General features: G+C 34.9%; 1 protein-coding gene across 5 annotated transcripts; it reads right to left on the bottom strand.

The window, feature by feature from the left end:
- Positions 1 to 1,519: 1,519 nt before the first annotated feature.
- LOC122019368 (transcription factor MYB3R-1-like) lies at positions 1,520 to 16,889 on the bottom strand. 5 transcript variants are annotated; one of them, XM_042576842.1, is made up of 12 exons: positions 16,754 to 16,889; positions 16,037 to 16,166; positions 15,833 to 15,887; positions 13,663 to 13,720; positions 12,460 to 12,554; positions 12,254 to 12,357; positions 11,164 to 11,292; positions 5,731 to 7,525; positions 3,462 to 3,799; positions 2,902 to 3,019; positions 2,409 to 2,639; positions 1,520 to 1,862 (listed from the first exon to the last, which is right to left on the bottom strand). In XM_042576842.1, exons 2-12 carry the CDS (start codon positions 16,141 to 16,143, stop codon positions 1,734 to 1,736), a joined length of 3,159 nt encoding a protein of 1,052 aa, XP_042432776.1. In that variant the 5' UTR covers positions 16,144 to 16,166; positions 16,754 to 16,889; the 3' UTR covers positions 1,520 to 1,733. The 5 variants fall into 5 exon arrangements, 4 of the variants coding, with proteins under 4 accessions (XP_042432776.1, XP_042432777.1, XP_042432775.1 ...); XM_042576843.1 differs by having other exon boundaries at positions 16,037 to 16,184; XM_042576841.1 differs by having other exon boundaries at positions 16,037 to 16,314.
- Between the last annotated feature and the right edge of the window lie 4,115 nt (positions 16,890 to 21,004).

Consider the following 21,004-nt stretch of genomic DNA (forward strand, 5'->3'; position numbering starts at 1 on the left):
CCTGAAAAAACTCACCAAGACCTATATCATTATCTCATATAAAAGAGTGGTTTAATAGATTTGGTGTGATACGTCTAAAAATATTATAAGTAATGAATGCAAAAATAGTCGCCAAACCATGTTATATCTTTTGTTAGTATTGTAATCTTCATTATCTTATCAAATGCACATATTTGTACCATTCTGATATTGACAGTTGAATTGAGCCTTATTGTAAGAAACAAATCATCACAATACATTCACCTCTTCACTCGTTGATGTCATCAATCCTTTAAGAATTGCTTGTATATTGCAAAACTTAACATTGGGTAATGCAACCAAGAGTTGCCAACACAATTTGAATTTTATGAATATTTAAAACAATGTGTTGTAATCACCCCCACATGTTTATACAAGGCAGGCTCCCATGTAAAATATACTTGAGAGATTTTTCTTCACTAAAATAATAATTTCCAAAATTACTTGGATGAATCTCTACGAACACTTTCTAATTTATCTTAATAATCAGTGAAAAATTTTCGTAGGATCGGATTGATCACTTCCAAGATTAGTTTGTAAGACAAGTGTTGATGTAGTCTTTCAAATATCCACGGTTCGATTTTCAACTACGACATATTGCAAAGTATTTTTTTTTCAATGGGATGATAAACTTGAGATATTGGACTACTTGGTCATCCGTTGTGAGCACTTTCAAATTTATCTTGATTGCCGAGGAAAAATTTTCATAAAACTAGATCGATCATCCGTGTAAAAACTACTTCTACTTGCTTTTAAGGATATATTATCACTGTGTATTATGAGTCAATGCAAATGAAGTAACTTGAATACCATTGGACTTATTTTCTTATTTTCCATAGCCAAGAAACAGAGTGGATTCAACTTCGATACTTGTTACGAGGGGTTCGAGGAAGGCTATTATTTGAACAATTTAAATCAACCAAGTTTATATTAATTTTGTCAAAGGTTTTCCGATCAGAAATTTTTTAAAATGCAACCGGGGAAAAAAAAAAAGAAATAAAAAACTGATAAACCTCAAGATAACTGAAAGAGAAAAACTAGAAATATAGAATGCAACTAAAACGAAAAATGTTTGAACTACTAAAAATTAAAAGAGCAACCCATTACCAAAAACCTTTATCAATGCGAGGTTCCGAAGAAAAATTTGATCATATTAGATTTATTATATACAATTTTAGCCTCCATAGTAACCCTGGGGGTATGATTCGATGGTAAAAATTTGGAATAAGACTAGTGATAGAATGTCAAAACTCTAGAAAATTTCACCGCCTTTGTAAACCACTACTCAGACGCTTGCCACTTGAATTTTTCTGCTTTATCTCCCTCCCAATGATAATGGATGACCGCTAATGCAGCGGTTCCATCGCATAGTAGATTATGTATAACATATCCAATGTGGTCTATGGATTAAGAATTGTATTGAGATGGTCTGTCATCCGATTAGGAATGGCAGGGCTAGAGAAAAGGATAAAATAAAAAAAATTGGGATTACTAAATAATATACAAGCGCAGGAAAAATACATTGAGATTACATTCAAGTAACATTCATTAATAATACTCCAAATCAGCTGTCTTCTAGCTAAGACGATGGCTAGGCCATCAAAATGAAAATAGAGAAGGAAAAAAAAACCATGGGATGCAATAAATCATTACAGCTATGTCAGCGAAGGGGCATAAAGAAAAAAAAGGATTTGTAGTTATCGGCCTGAACCTTTCTACCTGCAGACCTTCAAAAGATACGACGAAGGGCTCATTGCCGTCTCTGTTGTACTCCCTGTTTTCAAATTTTCTGGTCTTTTAACTGGCGTGCCACAGCCACTAAAATCAAGAACTCGTGCTTCAGACTGCAGAAAATTTATCAATATTTCATCAACAAAGAAAAACAATTATTTCAAAAACTTCAGAAAGATTAATAACGTAACTAAACTTACAAAAGTAACTGGCATAATAAGTGTTTCTAGGTATTTATTTTTCTTGGCTATCAAGCAGTACAATAATTACATTTTGGATTACAATTAAATAGATTTTTGTGAAAGGTGTTTAATGTGGAATCCAGAAACAGATCCTGAGTGCTGAAGAGATGTTAGATTTTGGAGACTAACAAATGAAGAAATTTGTCAGTGTCAAGTCACCCAGTCCTTTATCTTGATTCAGCAATGTTTGATGTTTCATATCCTAAAATGTATTAACTATGTCCAAGTTGATGAAATCCAAAATGATTAAAAATCTAAAAATAGAAAGCCTATGTTTGACTTAGCATGACTATTGAACTGAATATGTGTTCGTGAATGAAAGCTGGCCTAGTTCAATTCATAAGAGAAAGTATCCATTACGAAATCATTGTGATTTCATAGTCAAAGCCAAAGATGTTGGTCAAAAGTAACAAATACCATAATTTTTGCCGGCATGCTAAAATTTTCTGCTTCTTTGTCGCAATCCACATTTTCTTCTAAGGATTTCTTCTTCTCCAGTCGTGCCTCATTTGAGGTTTTGCCAGCACTTCCACTTCTCAGCAACTCTTCAGCCTCTGCAACTACAGCAGCAGTGTGCTCACTAAATTGCATCATCAAGCCAATGGCATCACAACTTCTATCAGCTGGACTCATGAAAAATCCTACATCCTAATATTTTGGGAAGAGAAATTTGTCACAATAACTCAAAAATGTTAACCAAAGAGACATTTTAATTTAACAAACATAAACTAGACACATGAGGTAAACAAAAAAAAAAAGACTACTTTCCTAATTCAGTAATGGCTTTCTGCATAGTGAAGATGAAGGAACTTTATATATGATGCATAGAGTGACCATAGCAAACAACAGGTCATCCAAAGAAAAGAAAAAAAAGCAAGATATACAACTCACAAAGAAGAATATCTCTAACCTCAAATGTCAGTTCATTGTTGATTGCATTTCCCGGAAGGAGAGAGTTCATAAACCAAGGTGACTTCCATGCCGAAGGAGATTCAATCCCTCTTTTGATGCAAGGGGTGTCATCAAAACTGTTAAGAGACAATATTAAGACTAGAAAGAACATGAAACATTCCATGGCATAACCTGAAAGCTAATATGGCAAATCATGCCATGACGAGTATCAATTTTCTCATACCATCATATATCTACTGCAATAATGTTACCATTTTGTTCAAGGAAAAATAAAAAAGTGTTCAGCACAACTATAACTATAAAATTAAGAACATAGATTTAACAAAAATTTAACTCAAACATGAATGATCAGGTAAGACCTTAATTCTACAGATTGATGGGTAGGAAGAACAGTGAAGAAACATACTACCGTTCCTAAATTGTAAGACTAAAGCTAATGATGAAAAGCCCTAGTTAAAATTTCAAGCAACATAAACATAAGTTGGTTCATGGAAGAGAATTGAATCCATACACGTAATACGGAAGAAAAACAATCAAATTGTTTATATACTTCCTTACATTTTTAAGTGTGTGATGTCATCAGCAGCTGAACTGCATTTTCCAACCACTGTAGGAGAAGGCCCTGTTGATTGAGATGAAATTGATATTGTTGGAACTGAATGCAAGTCCTTTTTCTTTTCATCAACACTCGGAGAAAACACAGTAGAGTCTTGCATCAGAGATTCAGCATTGGGATCTATTTGGCCATTGTTTGATATACTTTCATATCCCTTAATTGTTTCAACTTTCAATGACTTTGAACCTGTGGCAGATGACACCTTGGTAGGACCTTCATTGCTGCGTGGAGAAAAGAGTCCTTGGTCCTTGGAATTGCATTGAATGAGAATACGAAATGGCTGTCTCAAGAAAATCATGAAAGGAGTTGATTCTTAGTCCGGGTGGAAATTAAAACCCAAAAGAGTAATATTAAACAAACTTTGACATTTAGGAACTCGAGAAATTGAACTGCCTTATTTTCAGCTAATACTCAAAAACACAATGATACTTACAGGCAGATGCATAAATCCCAGTCAAATGGTTGATGCATCAATGTTTAGCATCGGAAATTGAATGGGTTTGGGTTTCGAAATTCATCTTATTTTCTAATAAATTTAGAAATGACATTTCAAGCTAGCTTTACCACATTTTGAATTTTCACAGTGATGCCAAATCTTAATGGCAATGCATGAATTATCTCACATCTAAACATATTGACACAGAACAAGATAGAGCATTAAATAATGACTTTGATTTAGATATTAAGGTAAATCTTGGAAGATCAAAATGATCATTAGAACTTTACAGCCTAAAAAGCTACACCAATATAGCAAGAAAGTCAACATCACCGAGCACACAAAAGGAAATTCTCATGTACATAAGGTTTGCAAAAAGAAAATTAAAATGTGCGGAAGAGTATGGATTTTTATATATCAGGATAAATGCTCAAACACCAACTTAAGGTAGCTTAAGGTATAGCCCCCAACTTTAAATCTTTCAATATACCACATGTTTTGTTTCAACATATTCTGATAAGGATGGTGTTAGTGCTTATATGGATGTCATTTGTGGAGTACAAATCCAATCGTTATGGTATGCAACATAAACTGAAAGAAAATTACATCTAAACGTGATGGTATAGGGTGGCAATCCATGACAGAATGTGAAAAACATGTCAGCATTCTTTTGTAATCGATGGAGAAAGAGTAAAATTTAGTATGCAATATAGAATTCCATGTTAGCATGTCAATGCACTGTCTCATCTTGACATATGCAATATGAACTTTACTCTTTCTCCAAATCCACAGTACATAACGTTCGATTGCCACTGTAATTCAGGTCGAAATGTCAATATCCTTGAAAATTGTTACTATATATAGTCACCAGCCTTGCAAAAATTGGAGGAATAAGATCAATGTAGCTGATTACAAATTGCAAGCAATTGAAACTTAATCCCATATTTTACAATTTCGACAAGCTTAGTTCTATGTTTACTAAATTGTTTGAGGTAACCCAATTGTTCGGGGTTAATTAGATGGATTGGTGTATATTCCTCTCAAGTCTCATCCACAGGTAGTGGACTCTGCTGACTCAACCCCAACAAAAAGAGAAACTCAATTGTGAGCCTACCTTTTTTCCACCTACATCGATCATCATCATAATAATAATCATCAAGACATGTTTGCATTTGTTCCAACCATTTGGCATTGGCAACATGGATCTTATTCATCTGTTGAACTATATCCAAACTATATCACTGGCGATATTAAATAATTTAAATTAGCTTTTACTGCAATAAGTTTTCTTCGGTGTGCTTCCACCCCTTACATTTGCCACTTGAATCAATTATGCTAATTTTTATAACACTTCTTTAGCATGTTAAATTTGACAGTTAACCAACAACTCTAAAATCACATTTGTTATAGAACTAGAAGAGGTTCCATCTATCCCTTTGTATTCTTAGCAAGAAGTTCATAAGCAAGCAAAGTTTCCAATAAACAAATCATGAACAATGCTTTTTGCCACCATAAATAAAAGACTATATCTTCATTAATCGGAACATTTATATATGACTACCAATACTCTTTTTATTTTCTTTTTACTCTAATCACAGGCTAAAAAATTGCAGATATGGTATTGGAACTGCATCAAGAAACACTTTGCCACAGAAGATTTTTCTTTTCAAACAATAAAGTAGATAGTCAAGTTATGAGGATAATAACCATGGAGACAGTAACTTTTTTAGTGCATATTTGAAACCCAATTAAATAGAAATGATTAATAAACTTACTGTCCTCGAAGCACCAGCATCAGCTGCATTTGCAGCACTAACAGTTGTTGAAGAGGATATCACTTTATCAGACAGGTTACTTAAGACCTTAGCTTCCTCAACATTTCCATCTGTTGCATAACCAGCAGGCATTATGTTTTCTTTGTCCTCATCCTCAAGGACAGGTTCATTCCGCTGGTTATCAGAGGGAGAACTAAAGACCCCTTCAGTACAATCCGAAGTAATCTTATCCAAAATGGCTTCATTATTCCCATTAACCATGCAAGATTTCTCATCATTATTCATGGGGAATGAGCATAATGGCACATGAACCATATGTTTACCAGGTTTCTTGTCGGTCCTTTGTTCTGCTAGAGGTGATGACAATTCACGTTGCCGCTTCTTCATAATAGATGGTGTACACAAGAAACTTTTGGCAGCACTTTTTAGAAGGGCATCAGGTGACCCATCACGTGATGGTGAATCCCAAAAGCTATATGGTTTGGAACTCATAGAGGACATCATTATCTGACGAATTCCAAAGGGACTATATGCTTGCTGAAGATCTCCAGAGGAAATGAGGTCACAGCTGACAAATGGAATATCTAAGCTTGGAAAGCGTGGTGGTTCGTAAAATAAAGCTCCAGAATCTGGCTTCTCTACTGACTGTACAGTTGTATCCTCATCTGATAACAACTTTTGATTGGGAATAACAGAACCTATCTCTTCTGTATTTGTGTGCTTTGGAGTGCCAATTTCCCGCTCCTCTTCCAGCAGAGTAATCTTAGGTTGATTTTTATCATCAGGGCACAGAAAAGTGCAACCAGAGTAAGCAAAGCCATCATATGAACATGTAATGACCCCTGGATCTTGACCTCCAACAGAGGTTTGTCTGGTATCAACAGTATGGCATCCATGCAAACTTCCTTCACTTGTATTTTGGTAAGGAGGTGCTAGCGCCACCAAATTGTTGCAATGGGAATTTTGGAGAATATCTGATGAATTGCTAGGGTAAGCTTGATCAGAGCACATAGTAGTACTTCTGTAAGCTTCAGAAGTGAAAGAATTTTGGCAATTTACACCTGAGAAATAATCCAAATTGATGGAGCTTGAAACATCAAGATCAGTAGATACTTCCTCAGTAGTTCCTTGATTAATACCTGACCCATAAGGATTGTTGTTGAAGCAACTAGTTCCGCATACCAAAAGGTTATTCTGGTTTGTATGATCTAACAGATTTAGCCACAAAGCAGATTCACTAACATCGTTTCTACTGCAAAGTTTCTGGTATTCTGATGTCTCTGGTAACTCCAATAATTTCTGGGACACTTCTGCTGAAGAATTGTTTGGAAACTGATACGCTGTCACTTCCTCAGAAATTTTTTCTGGTATAGCCTCTAGTATTAAGCTTGTAGATGCTGATACATCACACTGTGCTTCAGAAACAGCAGAAGTATATTCCTCTAAACAGGCATAATATTCCTTCATGCATATTGCAAAATTGGAGTCCTGAAAATCTTTTCCACTGATATCTGTATCAAATTTCATTTCATCATCCACTGGCGCAGCATTAATGAGTTCCCCATCAGACTGAGAGCAAACCAAATTAGCAGATGAAGTTTCACAATGATCTGATGAATCCTCAATCTCGAGCCTTTCTTTTATATCACTCTCATTCGGTGTCTGTCTATCAACTAACTGAGGACTTTCAGCATGAGAAAGCCCTTTAAACTGTGAAAGCAATCCTGATGCTAAGTATGAACTTATTTTCTTTTTCACTGAACTATTCCAATGATTCTTTATTGCATTATCCGTCCTGATGGAGCAGAGCACAAGTAAATAAAAATAAGTATAATTGTTTATCATGGGTAGTTTACTTGTTATTTTGAAAATGAGCATATAATATAAGAAATGCAGAATTTTAGCATGATATCCAGGCCAATATGATTAAAATACACTTTTGTGATGATTTTTCTTATATAGAACAACACTGTCTATAAGAAAAAAATTAAGGAAAAATGAAACTGGCGTGAGAAACTGACAGTGAATAAGACCATACATTATTACTTTTAGACATTGAGAACACATCAATAAGCCATGTCTATCCCATCCATTTGGGAGTATTTAAATAGATCATATTCCTTCATTAAATACTACATACGGCTACAATAATCATAATATATTAATCTCTTGAATCACTTTTAAGTATGTTAACAAAAGTTGTATTTGGTCCCCTTCTACAGTCATTTCTTCAACTCCATATGATTCAACTTCTCGCACAATCATCTTAATATTCTTATCTCTACTTTGCTAACTTTATATGTGTTGTTTCCTGAATGTCCAACAGTTTGATTCAGAAAAATAGCTGAGTGTCCTACAACTCTAATGCTTTTCTTATTTCCTAAGGAATACATGATGATCACAATTGATTCTAAAAATCTTCCCAACTTCAACCACTCACTCATTATCCTATTCATGGTTTGAAGTCTCATACTGTATCGAGTGGTTCATAAAAATGTATCATTTTAGCAAATTATCAAACCTCTCCACAGTGATCAGCACAAGTATCTCTCTTGTGTTGCTTGTGTTGATGAGTATTGTTCTTGCACACATGTGCCATGCCTTAGCATGCTATAACACATTAAGATGAGTTCAAGTCATGTTGTCATATTTTTGTGATTCTCTAAAATCATTCCTACACACTATGACACATTAAGATGAGTTCAAGTAATGTTGTTATACTTTTGTGAACTTTTCTATAATATTTAATTCATTATCTAATTTTACTAATTTTGTTCTTATAAGTAAATAATTTAATGGAAGCAGATCATAGGAAGTAGATTATAGGAGTAAAAATTCATCTTTACATACATTGAAGTGAAAATAAATAAAATCACTTTTAATTCAATTATTAATTGATAGTCTTGTTAAAAAGTAAAAAAAAAAAATCTAAGTGAGAGATGACTTAAAAATTGTCATGTAATGATATAGTATAATATGATAAAATTTAATCCAATTGACTAACTAATTTATATAGTCATTTCTGTGAGTAAAAAACTAAGTGAAAGAATGAAGGAATAAACCTATCTAAATTCATCTAAGCCTGCTTCAATGCATGCCAAAGAGTGTAACTATAGGAATTATATGATGTAAAAATTGTAGTATTCCGATCAAGGGCCAAAGTTCCAACTAGAATGATGCTTTAAACCTTACCCCCAAGTCTAAAGTTGATTTCCCTTCTTATTATTCTTCTTCAACACCTTCCCCCAACTTAATTTTCCGCTGGCACCATGTGTTGGTTTTCCGACATAATAATACAACCATACCAAATCAAATATTGATCTCAAGCATAGCTAGAGATTTTAAGCCTTGATCCTATTAATAATTTCTTCATCAATATCTTCTTGTTAAAATTAGATGCGAGATATTTTAAAATTCCTACATGTAGAAATTGATGTCCATCCATTTTAACTATATATAACTTATCTCTTACTGTTAAAACAAGTTCATATATCTACATTTTCTTTGGTAAAACTTGTTTGGTTTCTAAAATTTCACTTAACAATTAAAGCTTCAAGTTTGTTATGCTTATATTCTAAATCCATTAGCACAATAACATCTATAAATAACCTAAACCAAAAAAGTTTATCTTGAATATATGATTGGTAAATTCAACATGTAATAATATAAAAAAATGGAATTAGAGTTATAGAGTTATAGTTAATTGACACCAATAATTAAATGAAAACAATGTGTTACATTCAAGTGATTCTAACACAAGTAACTACATTATTATACATACTCCATATGGCATCAATAAAATTACTATAAAGCAACAAGAAGGCAATATATATAAGAATAAAGGGTATAATCCTAAAATTCACCCACTAAATCACATAGTATTAGAGCAAAAACCTCTCATAAGAAAATGACATCACTAATTCATTGCAACATCTTGCTCCAAGTGATTCTTCACATGTCCCCGGATTTGTTGCCTTTCTTATAAATAGATGTCAAATTCATCTAACAAATCACATGTCTTCTTTATAATTGAATTTCTTTTTCTAATTCATTTTTCCATAACATGCATTTAGATGTACTTATTTTGTTTATATATGTCCTAAAATATATATGCATTTAGATGTACTTATTTTGCCTTTCTTTATTTTCACATTTAAATTTATTATTTTTTGCAAAATGTTTCATATTATTTTATTATTAAATTTGGAAGGCAGCTATGTTGGTGCTCATGCTAGGCCTAGGTGAACCTCAAAAGGTGTGAAGGGTATAACTTATTAACATCAAAGTTTTAAAATCTCAACCCGTACCGAGGTTTCAGTCTTAAACCGAAACAATACAATTTTGGTATTGTATCGTGTCGTACCGATATAGTTTTAGTATTTTTTTTATTTATATATAGTAATTATTAGATAAATATAATGATTGTGTATAATTTAAAAATAAGTTATATATTGATTTTATATAAATTTTTGAACAACTTAATATGATTAGAAAAAATAATTAAATATAGTTTTCTTTAAAGATGTATTATTAACTAGAATTAAAATTGATACATCATAATTATATAAATTAATTGTTTATTCATTTAATTAATTATTAGTTTAAATCTTATATATTTAAAATAGTAAAAAAAATCAAAAAAAACAATTAAACAGTAAAAAATATAAAATAATAACAAAAATTATCAGAATAGAAATATGATTTATTAGAATTTTAAGTAAAATTTAAAACAGTAAAAAAGAATTTTTATAATATCAATTAATAATTTTTTAAAATTTAAATATATTTTTTACATATTTTATAAGGATAATTTAATTAGGGTTTATAAAGGCCTATTCAAAATATCGCATTTTAGTTGAGAATTGTTTAAATTAATTAAATCTTTTTTCTTTTTTAACAGTACGCACGGTCCCGCAAGCAGCGCTCGTGCTACGCTTCAGGCGGCGCGACGCTTCCGGTGCCGACGGAGGCATATGACGGTGCTTCCGGAGCTACAGGAGGCATCCTGTAGTGCTTCTAGCGCCGCCGGAAGTGTTGCGAGACGCTTCTAGCGGCGACGGAAGTGCCTGCAGCATTGGAAGCACCATGGGACGCCTCAATGCCGTCGAAAGCATCCTACGACGCTTCTGACTCCGCGAAGGCGCCCCGCGATTGTCGATCACGCTTAGATGACGCACGCGAAATTTATTCTTGTGTGGTGCTATTTCGCTTCCACACCGGAACGGTAAATTCCAACGATTTCGGGCGGCATAGCTCAACACTTCAAACCTTGTTAACATCTCTCATAGAAATAATTATACATAGAGTCAAAAAAGGGAGAAGATCTAAATCATCGACTTCAAATAGTTAAGAATAATATGGTGTGAATAGCAACAAATGAACAACCATCCAAGTTTGTGAAGTAATTAGATATGCAAGTATAATCTTTCTCACCTGCCTGGTAAATATTTTGTCAGCTCTGCCCACTTGTTTCCATAAATTTGATGGGCATGAATAAGTGTTATTTCCTCTTCTTGCATCCATGGCTCCCTATTTATGGAGGGATTAAGATGATTATGCCACCTACAAATAATTCCTTTAAATATTAGCCTCATAAATTATCATGAGTTTGTAATAGGAAATCAATATGATATGATAAAAGAGGAATAATTGGTAAAATAAATAAATAGAAAAAAAATACAGGGATTAATTATATTTTCTTCGCGACTAACTCTAGTTTGGAATGAGAAATCCCTAAGCCCTGAGAAACAATTTTAAAATTTTATTAGATTACTTAGAAAGCAGTTGACTAAATTTGCTTAAGGATTTCCCATTAGTAGTAAATATGTCATTTAGAAATAAATAGCATATGCCATGCTCATGTTTGATGGGCAGAAATATTAACAACAGCAACAAAAGGAACTGTCAGATCATTTCAAGAAACAAACATCAAAATTCATCTCTATCTTTATCATGTTCAAGTCCATCACACAAATTAGGAGAAGAGAACCAGAAGAAAGAGTATTCTAGGATAACCAACATTGGAAGTCCTGGATGGAGTCATTATTGCTCCTCCTTATTGAACAAATAATGAACCGCTGCATTCAACTAAAAATGAGGTGTGAATGATGTCATATTGCCTTTAGATCCATTAAACTATCAAAAGGACCAACAGAAATTTTTTGCTAATTTTGTTGTTCAGATCCATTAAACTCATTTATATAAGAAATGAATGACTATTCCAACAAAATTTCTATAAAGTTAGTCTAACCCTGAACCGTTTTACAAAAAAATATTATGGAAAAATGCCATTAGTTATCTAGGTTGTACTCAAGCATTCATCCATCTTATCTCAAAGAACTACTTTTTGCCATCTCCAACTCTTCCAATAATGCCATGACATTGTAAAGATGATGGATTTTGTCCCTACATTTGCATCTGATGATCTTCAAACTGTTCTGCAGTTTTAATTTCTTAAATAGACAGGTTATATACTCGGTACACTAGTCTAGCAAATCTGTTAAGGTACTTCTTAGTGCCATACCTTTCCCTGCATTGCTTCCCAATGCGTCCAGGTAATGCTTGTGAAATTGCCGACCATTTTTTGGGTCCAAACTTCTTGACCATTTCAATTATAATTTCATCTTCCTATTATAGAGAAAAGAAGAATTACAAGTCTAATCAGGGCACAAAATTTTCAAAGGAAAGAACCTAAGTAAATCATAGTATCGTTCTCAATATATTCCCCACCTCCTTTGACCATGGTCCTTTCACAAGCTCTGGATTCAAAACTTTTTGCCACCTATGTAGGCATTGGACGTCAGTCCTGTCTGGAAAGCATTCAGCTGCAAATCAAGAGAAACAAAGAAAACATGTGTTTGCTTAAAGATAAGATACAAAAGAATAATGTTAGAACAAAAGGAAAAGTAAAAACCGGCATTGAATAAAGAACATCAGAAAAGAAACTGACAGTCACAAAATATGAGAAACAGCTAGCCAAAACAACCGAACAGTCATGAGCTCACATGAGCAAAGCCCAAAACTTGCAGTTGAAGTGTTTATGAGCATTGCAATAATGTCTAAAAAATTGAATAAAAGACCCAGGAAATAACAAGAACACCTAAATTTTTGTTGATTTATACAAGTATTTTTGTTACTTAGTTTATCGCATTAACCAATACCCAAACTAACGCAAGGTAACTTTTGAACAAGAAAGAGAAAGAGAAAGGCAATTCAAGGCTCCTGCAATTGTCATGATCTAGGATTGGTATGCAACATTATCACCTACAAGAATATGTCAAAACAGGGAGTTCCTAGAATACATGTCCAAGATACTTTTTTCAATCAATTGATAGTAATCATTAAAATAAAAAAATATTTATCAAATAACAACAGATCAATAAATGTGAGAACAAATGTGAACATCAGCACAGAGAAAATAAAGGTAAAAATAGTTAGAATGAATATATGACTGATTTATTTCATCAATCCAAGTGTGAAAACGTCCATTCTTATTCCCATCAAGCTAATTCATTGGTTTATCTAATTATCTGGACCCATGTTTTACTATGTTTTTATCATTCCACCAATAAAAAACATATAGATTTCTTAACAAATTCCTAAAAACATCATATAACAGCCACAAAACTAGTCATGAGTCAAAACTACAAGAAATAAAAGTAAAAGATATATTTAGCAAACTATTAAAGAAATATACAAACAAAAATAAAATATGTATCCTTCTTAAGAAGATGCTTCCATTATTTTATTAAAATCATTGTTTATCAGCCAATGCTTAGTTTGTGTACAAATGACAGAATAGACAATAAAGGACACAATAAAGGTGTTAACTCAAACGCAGATTATGCGGGTAAAAATTATATAGAGAAGTGGGAGAAAAGGAGAGAGAAGCTTTATTCTAGCATATCATTGTTTTCTGTGATAATAGCATACCTATCTTTTTCCAGTTTTTGCCTTTAAAACTCTGGACAGCCTTGCGCAATATGGCATCCTGCACACATAAACATTACTCAAAAGCACAAACTAGCATAACAACCATTAGCATACATTGGTAAGATAACATATAGGGGAAAACATCCACAAATTATTATTATTAATAGACAGTTAAGGGATCAGCAATCATAACTATTGAGCATTCTTAATTGAATCTCAAATAGTCACTAAGAGATTGTATCGGACAAAGAATAACTATGGAAATCAAATCAAACAAGGATGCAAAGTATAACAACAAAACAACAACGACAACAACAACAATATGACTAATAATCATTGGACTATGCATTGAGGGTGATTTGCAGAAATATAAGTAGGAGTTGTAACTTAATAACGTGAGTGAGGTAATAGGAAGGATTACAATTAGTTGGCACTCTAAAAAACATTCTCTAAACAGAAAGATAGGGAGATTAGAAATTAATTATATGTTACTTAGTCTTAATGCAAGTATCTAACACAGGTGTAGATCCAAACGTCTGACATATAATTTTAAAAAAAAAAATGGGGCATGGGGGTTCTAAAAAAAGAGTCCAAATTTAAACACAGGAACAAGAACAATATTAATCTCAAAAATATTTATTCATTTATTTTATTTATTTATGTTTATTTTATAATGTAATAAAATTATATAGTTAATTTATGAAAGGATACACGAAGTTCCTGCCAATGCAAGGTCCTGACAAAGAATTAGACTACATTGGATCTAATTTATAAAGGACTATCCTGCATTGCAAGAGACTATTTCCACGATCAAACTTGTGACCACCAAGTCACACACTTATCATTGCACCAAGGCTCCCCTTCTTATATAGTTAATTTATATAACACATGATGCTTGTGGTATATAATATATTATAATACTACATAGTATATAATGTTTGTAAGTTAGAAGCCATTTTGAAAAGTAAAAAAGTTATGGGGACTTTTAAAATAATATCTACATAAACATTATCCTCTCTCCCTCTCCAAGTTCTCCTCCAACTCTCCTTGTTCTTGCGAATCGCAAGTCTCTCTTCTTGAGATCATCCACTTACTTCTACCCAACGATCTTTCTCTCGTGATGGCTTATGTTGTTGCTCACCTGCTTGCCCACTTGAGCCATCAATTTGTGTTGGCCCGTCCAGTTGGTCTGCCTCGTTAAACAATTTATGCAGATTGAGTTAGAATTTTATCAACCCAAATTAACCGTGGGTCGACCCGCCTAGGCCCATGACCAGCACGGGTCGGCACATGACGGGCTTGAGTTGGACCGCGATGGTCTTGGGTGGGCCCGCGACGGGCTTGGGTTGACCCCTAGGTTGAGAAACATATGTAAACTAAATTTTATGTCAATTTATTATTTTTTTTTTATAAATGTGAAATAAAAATAATATTTTTCATCAAACATGAGTATTGTTTATGTCCATTTATATTTAAAATACCTATTTCTGGATATATTTGAATGATGAAACCTTTCCAAAGTAAGACGTTGAAGATATGAAACATTTTAATTTTTTTTTTTTTTAATTTTTGATGGGCCTGTGGATTGGCCCGCCTAACTCGTAACCCGCCTTGGATTGGGTTGGAGATTTTTCAACCCACCAAGATAATGGATCGGCCCGCCCCGCTACACCCCGTCCCGCCAAATGGTCAGCCCGCCACGGGTTGGCCCGTTTGACAGCGATGCTACCCACCTACATCTCGTGATAGCTTTTGTAACTTGCATTAGGGCTCAATTCCGTACTAGGCTTCTTTATTCTTCTTCTAATCCTATTTTTTCTTCTTCCTATGATGTTCCTTCTTCCTTGTTCCTTCCTCAACACAATTTCCTTGATTTTGTTTTGAGGAGATGACATATTCTAAACCCATACTTGTGACATGTCATATCAACATAGGTATGGGAAGGAGAACTAAAGAGTCCAAGTAACATAGATTAATATGCATGAAAAAAAAAATCAACCATAGCATGCACTTCATACACATAAGTAGATCCATATAAGTGTCAACCTAGCTCACCACATTATATAAGCAAATCCAATAATACTAGGGAATAAGGAGAAAAAGAAGGAAAGAAAATTTCTATTAACTCACATTTCTTCATACAAAATTAACAAATGTGTGTTAATCTTACCTCCTCAGTTGTCCATTGTCCTTTGGTTGACCGACGTGTTGGACCAGTCATCCTCCTACAATTGATTTGTAAAATGATATATCAAATATTTTCTTATTGCATTTAAGTGCATCTCTAGTATATGATAAAATAAGAGGAAATAATATGTAAATATTTAAAAAATACAAAAAAAAAAAAATGGATGTTTCAAATGACATCACATACCCATTTAAGGATCTTTGCCTCTGGATTTCATTACCACTAGCATCATGGACATTGCTGGAAGAAGATCCTTCATCTTTCTGAGCACCTTTCCCCTTATTACTTGCCATCGTCACTTATTAATGCTTTGAGACTAGCACTCCAATCCCAACTTGATGAGCCGTGATTCAGGAACAAGTTCCAAATCATAGGAAAGATATTCCCCCGTTGAAGGAAAAAAATCATAGGCAGCGGAAATAATGGATAAAAGCACTAAATACCAGCACGTGGGACAGATTATTCTGCTAGAAATCGGGGGGAAAACTGATATCCAAGTGTAAATTTCAAATTTCAGAGAAGTAACTACTATAACATTGACGAACGTAGGAAGAAAACCAAACATAAATAAAAGTCCAAATCAAAGAGGCAAACGTATAGATCTCAAGTGGATAAGCTGAGATAATAAAATTGAATTCAAAACACCCAATTAGCTGAGACAAAGCTAGTCAACGCCCTTCCAGACCGCCGAACGTATACCACCTCCAACACAAACTCGAGAACCGAACCAATACACTTCAAAAATACATCGAAATTCTAATTTCTACCAGAAATCAAGATTCAGGAGTCTCAATCAGGAAAGGCTCAAAGTCCGCATCAGCCTCGAAAATCCGAACGGAAACCCTAATCTCGAACGCATGGATAACCATCCAAGTCAAAAGAGAAACTGAGGACGGTACTCACCTTCCCAACGGAACGGGACGAGAATGAAGCCGATTTCTCCCTGAGGCAGTAAGGATTTTGATCCAGAATCTCCAGATCGCCACCAGCTTCTTGCGAGAGGGAGACTGAGGGCGGACACAGATTTGGTTTTATTGTGTCGCTGGTTTTTTCTTTTTCTTTTTTCCTTATTCATTTTTTCTTCGTACCTACTTCGAATCCTACGGGTACGATTCAACTTGTTGTTGTGAGAGAGTGGGATGGGTGGCCAAGATCCTTCGAAGGCCCACCTGGCCCGCTTGGCTAATTTGAATCCCAACGGTTGCACACCGGGCACAGCCGGTCAATCGGTAGAGCGTCCACTGGCTCGGAGTCGCTCCCACAACAACCTGTAAGCCCCAATCTTACCTCCATCGTCAATCACCACAGACACGGACTTCTTGTGGGACAAGAAGCCTCTGAAACGGGTACGGAAATAGAGTCGAACCGAGAGTGCGTCAACGAAGAAATCATCTCTATGGAAACTCGCGTTAGGAGGTGAACGACATGTGATTAAATGTAATTAAGCTACTGCAATAATGCGTATGATTAATGAGAATCTTATTTATGGTATTGTAGATTAATGTACGAATAAAGTGAAAAAAAATTGTAAAAAAAAGATGTTATTATAGAAAAAATAATGAACCAAATAATATCAAATGAAATTTTCCACCAGCCCAAGGATGTTATTATAGAAAAAGATGTTATTTTAGAAGCAAATCCAAGGGCAATGCCTAGCACGTCAAGGAGCAGATCATATTGTTATCTGCTCCATAAATGTAATCATCAATTCCTGATTATTTTACATTAAGTTAGATCACCTCCAATACAAAATTTTTAAAGGAATTTATAAAATGAAAAGTCAAATAAAAAAATTCTAATTATTGTGAAGGTAAGGTTTGAAGTTTGTTGTTAAAGAATAGTTGTGAAATTTTAAATTTGTGTTGTTTTTTTTTTTTTTTTTTTGTTGAAATTGATGTAATATGTATGTAGTCATGTAATTACATATTATAAAATAGAACACATAAAAATCATTTAAAGCTCTAACTATTGGAGATGTTTCAATAGATTTTTAGAATGTTGATGTGGCATGATGCGGTATATTGAGATCATAAAAAAAATTTTGTAAAACTCTAATTATTGAAGATGCCTTAATCACTAATCGGCATTTAATATGATATTATTAATATGATTATTTAATATGATATTTTTTAAAAATTTTTGTTTTTCTGTTTGGCCCCACGAGGTGCAACCACGTAGAGTAGTTTGCTATAAAAAAACATGGGTTTCTTGATACGTATAATATTATTTTAAATTATTTCGTGTCCTTTGTTTAGAAAGGTCACTCGGCTAAGGTCAAATAATCTTCAATGATTTAAATCCTTTCATAATTTATAGAATTGCTCATAAGCGATCACTAAAGTGACGATGTCATCTATATCACGAGTGATATTATTCTTTAAAGACAAGCATGCGTAGATTTAGATGTATTTTGTAATTTAATATAAAGTTAATTTTTTTTATTATTATTATTTTGATAATTTAAGTATTTAAATTGCATAAAACTTCTCTTCTCATCACATTTTATACACATTAAAAAAGGACTTCTAAAATATTTGTCCATGATGTGGTGATAAAGAGAGACTCCACCCTGAATGGAGTAACGACCATGATAAAAGTTAAAGTCAAGGCGGTCAATGCTACGATCGCATCGTCCGATCGAGCGAGAGGGTCGCCTAACCGAGAGGAGAAAGATCCGATCCAACATCAACACATGCTCGGCAACTCGCCGAGCACCCGACGCTCAGGAAAGGAACAAATACCAATTATATGCGGAAGTCGAGCCGAGCAGTTATCCTGTTCGACCTTACAACAATACTCGCCACGGACACAGCGATGTTTTGGCCGAGAGGGCCACATGCAGGAACAACAAGGGTCTGACCGAGCGGATAGTAGAGAAATAGGTCGAGCGTCTCTCACGCTCGCCCCAACATGCAGACAGTGGAATTTCGGCCGAGTGACTATCCCGCTTGGTCTAGCAACAGACAACATGCAGACAGTAGAGATCCGAGCCGAGCGGTTATCCCGCTCGACCCAGAAACAAACAAGAGCATGCCAACTTGTGACATCCTTTTGGGAGATAGTGTCGCTGACAAGTGGCATGGTCAGACAGAAGATCGTACGAAGGAACCTTCCACTATCACTTCAGAGATATGCTCAGCCCGTTAAAGTATTGTGTCAGGGACACTTTACTGACACATCTTTTTAGAAAAACTTGGGGGTGCGTGCTCACTTTGGAAAGTGTGCACGCGCGCTACAGGAGCTCTATATAAAAGGAGTCCAAGCTTCAGCGGAGATATGTGTAATAGTTTTGATACTGTTCACTGGTTTCTTTGCTCTGCTTGCATTTTCATCGCCAATGACTAACTTGAATGTCGAAGGACCAACGCCGGAGACCCCTTCCCTAGCTCGGCATTGACGTAGTCTGTCGTTGCAAGTCCGAGCGAAGTCTACACGTGGCTAGCAGAAGCGCCACATCTCTAACATCCGTCTCCTTCGACTTTCAGACCGGATCAGTCCCTATTCATATTTAAATTCCCAGTCTCTTATTTGTTCTCGTATTTTAGTACTGCATTACATTTGTGGGAGTATAATGTCAACTTATTAGATTAATTGTATTAATGTGATTAGTTATCAAATTTATCAAGGTTAACCTATCAAGTCACTTTTTTTGTTTTATAATCTAGGTATACAGACTTTTGGCATGATTAATCATAGAGGTGGGCAGCCTTCCCCTAATTTTTCCACTAGGTAAATCTAGTAGCATGAGTAGTTCGATGATCTACTAGTTTAGTTGTCCCAGTAATTCAAACTTGATAAGGCCTTCTCGTTGCACCGTGGGGTATTAAGAGGGATTTGATTATCTAATTTTGTTATTATTTCTATTATTTATTTGGGTGGATGGATTGGAGAGGATGGAAAAGTGAATTGTGTAAACCACACATCTTTGTCATTTTTTTTAATAATCCAAATATTCAGGTTCCACTTAACTAAGTCCTAAAGGTGAGTGGCCCTCTCCTTGATTCGCCCATCGAGTACATCTGGGAACACAGTAGTAATACATCGATGATCAATCCTTGCAGCTGCGTCATCCCTATAAAATCAACCAATGCCAAAGCAAGTGCTCAGTCTACGAAAGTAAACTCCAATTTTTTTTCTACACATGGGTACTTCGATTGAGGCTACCAAGCACATATTGTCCACCAAATTTGATGCAACTTATGCTCCAGTAGAGGATCAAACTACAACTTCTTGGTTGACATCGTTACGCCCTTACCACTGTGATGCGGTCTCATTTTGCTTTTCGCTTGTTGCTTTTCAAGTCACATCATCATTGCTTCAACAAAAAAAATGATGGTACAAGATGTTAGGACCTTTGTGCCCGCTAGAGGGGGATGAATAGCGTTTCGTTGCACTTGAATTGGTTTGCTTCTTCTTGATGATGTGCAGCGGAAAATACAAGAACCAAACACCAACAACGCTAACTCTAAGGATTTACTTGGTATCCACCTCAAACAGAGGTGACTAGTCCAAGGATCCACGCACTCACGTACCCTTCTCTATGAAACCACTCCTTCTGCGATAACTACCGAAGGTGGAGAAGCCTTACAAGCTCACAATACAACAAGAATATAAAGAGAAGCAAACACAAGGGAAATCTTACAAGATTTGTACAATAAACCCTAACCCTAGCTTCTTCTTCTTGTTGCAACTCGCCTCTTGACTTGAACGTGCCTCCAAGAACCTTCAAGACTGGTGGGGAGAGCTGTGAAGAAGTCACTGTGAAAGTCGCAGAAGAATCGCAGGAAAGAATGCAAAATTCTACGGAGAAAACGCTCCGCCCAAGCTTTAAACAGTGCTCCCAACCGATCAATTTATCCCTAATCGATTGCCACGTCAGCACCGCTTCATCGTAGCCGTCCATCGCTCGTTTCCTGTGCAACGGTTGAATCCCAATCGATCGACCGATTGATTGGGAACATCTGAATCGATCGGTGGATCGATTCAGAAGCGTTATGTGTTCTTGCGATCGCGCGAGAACTCCCCTGCCCAATCAATCGACCAATTGATTGGGTAGCTCCCAATCGATCGCTCGATCAATTGGGAAAGTTTCTGTGCTCGCAATTTCACATCTCAATCGATCGACCGATCGATTGAGCCTTCCCACAATCGCAG

Source organism: Zingiber officinale, chromosome 9A, assembly GCF_018446385.1.
Source record: "Zingiber officinale cultivar Zhangliang chromosome 9A, Zo_v1.1, whole genome shotgun sequence".
NCBI classification, from domain to species: Eukaryota; Viridiplantae; Streptophyta; class Magnoliopsida; order Zingiberales; family Zingiberaceae; genus Zingiber; species Zingiber officinale.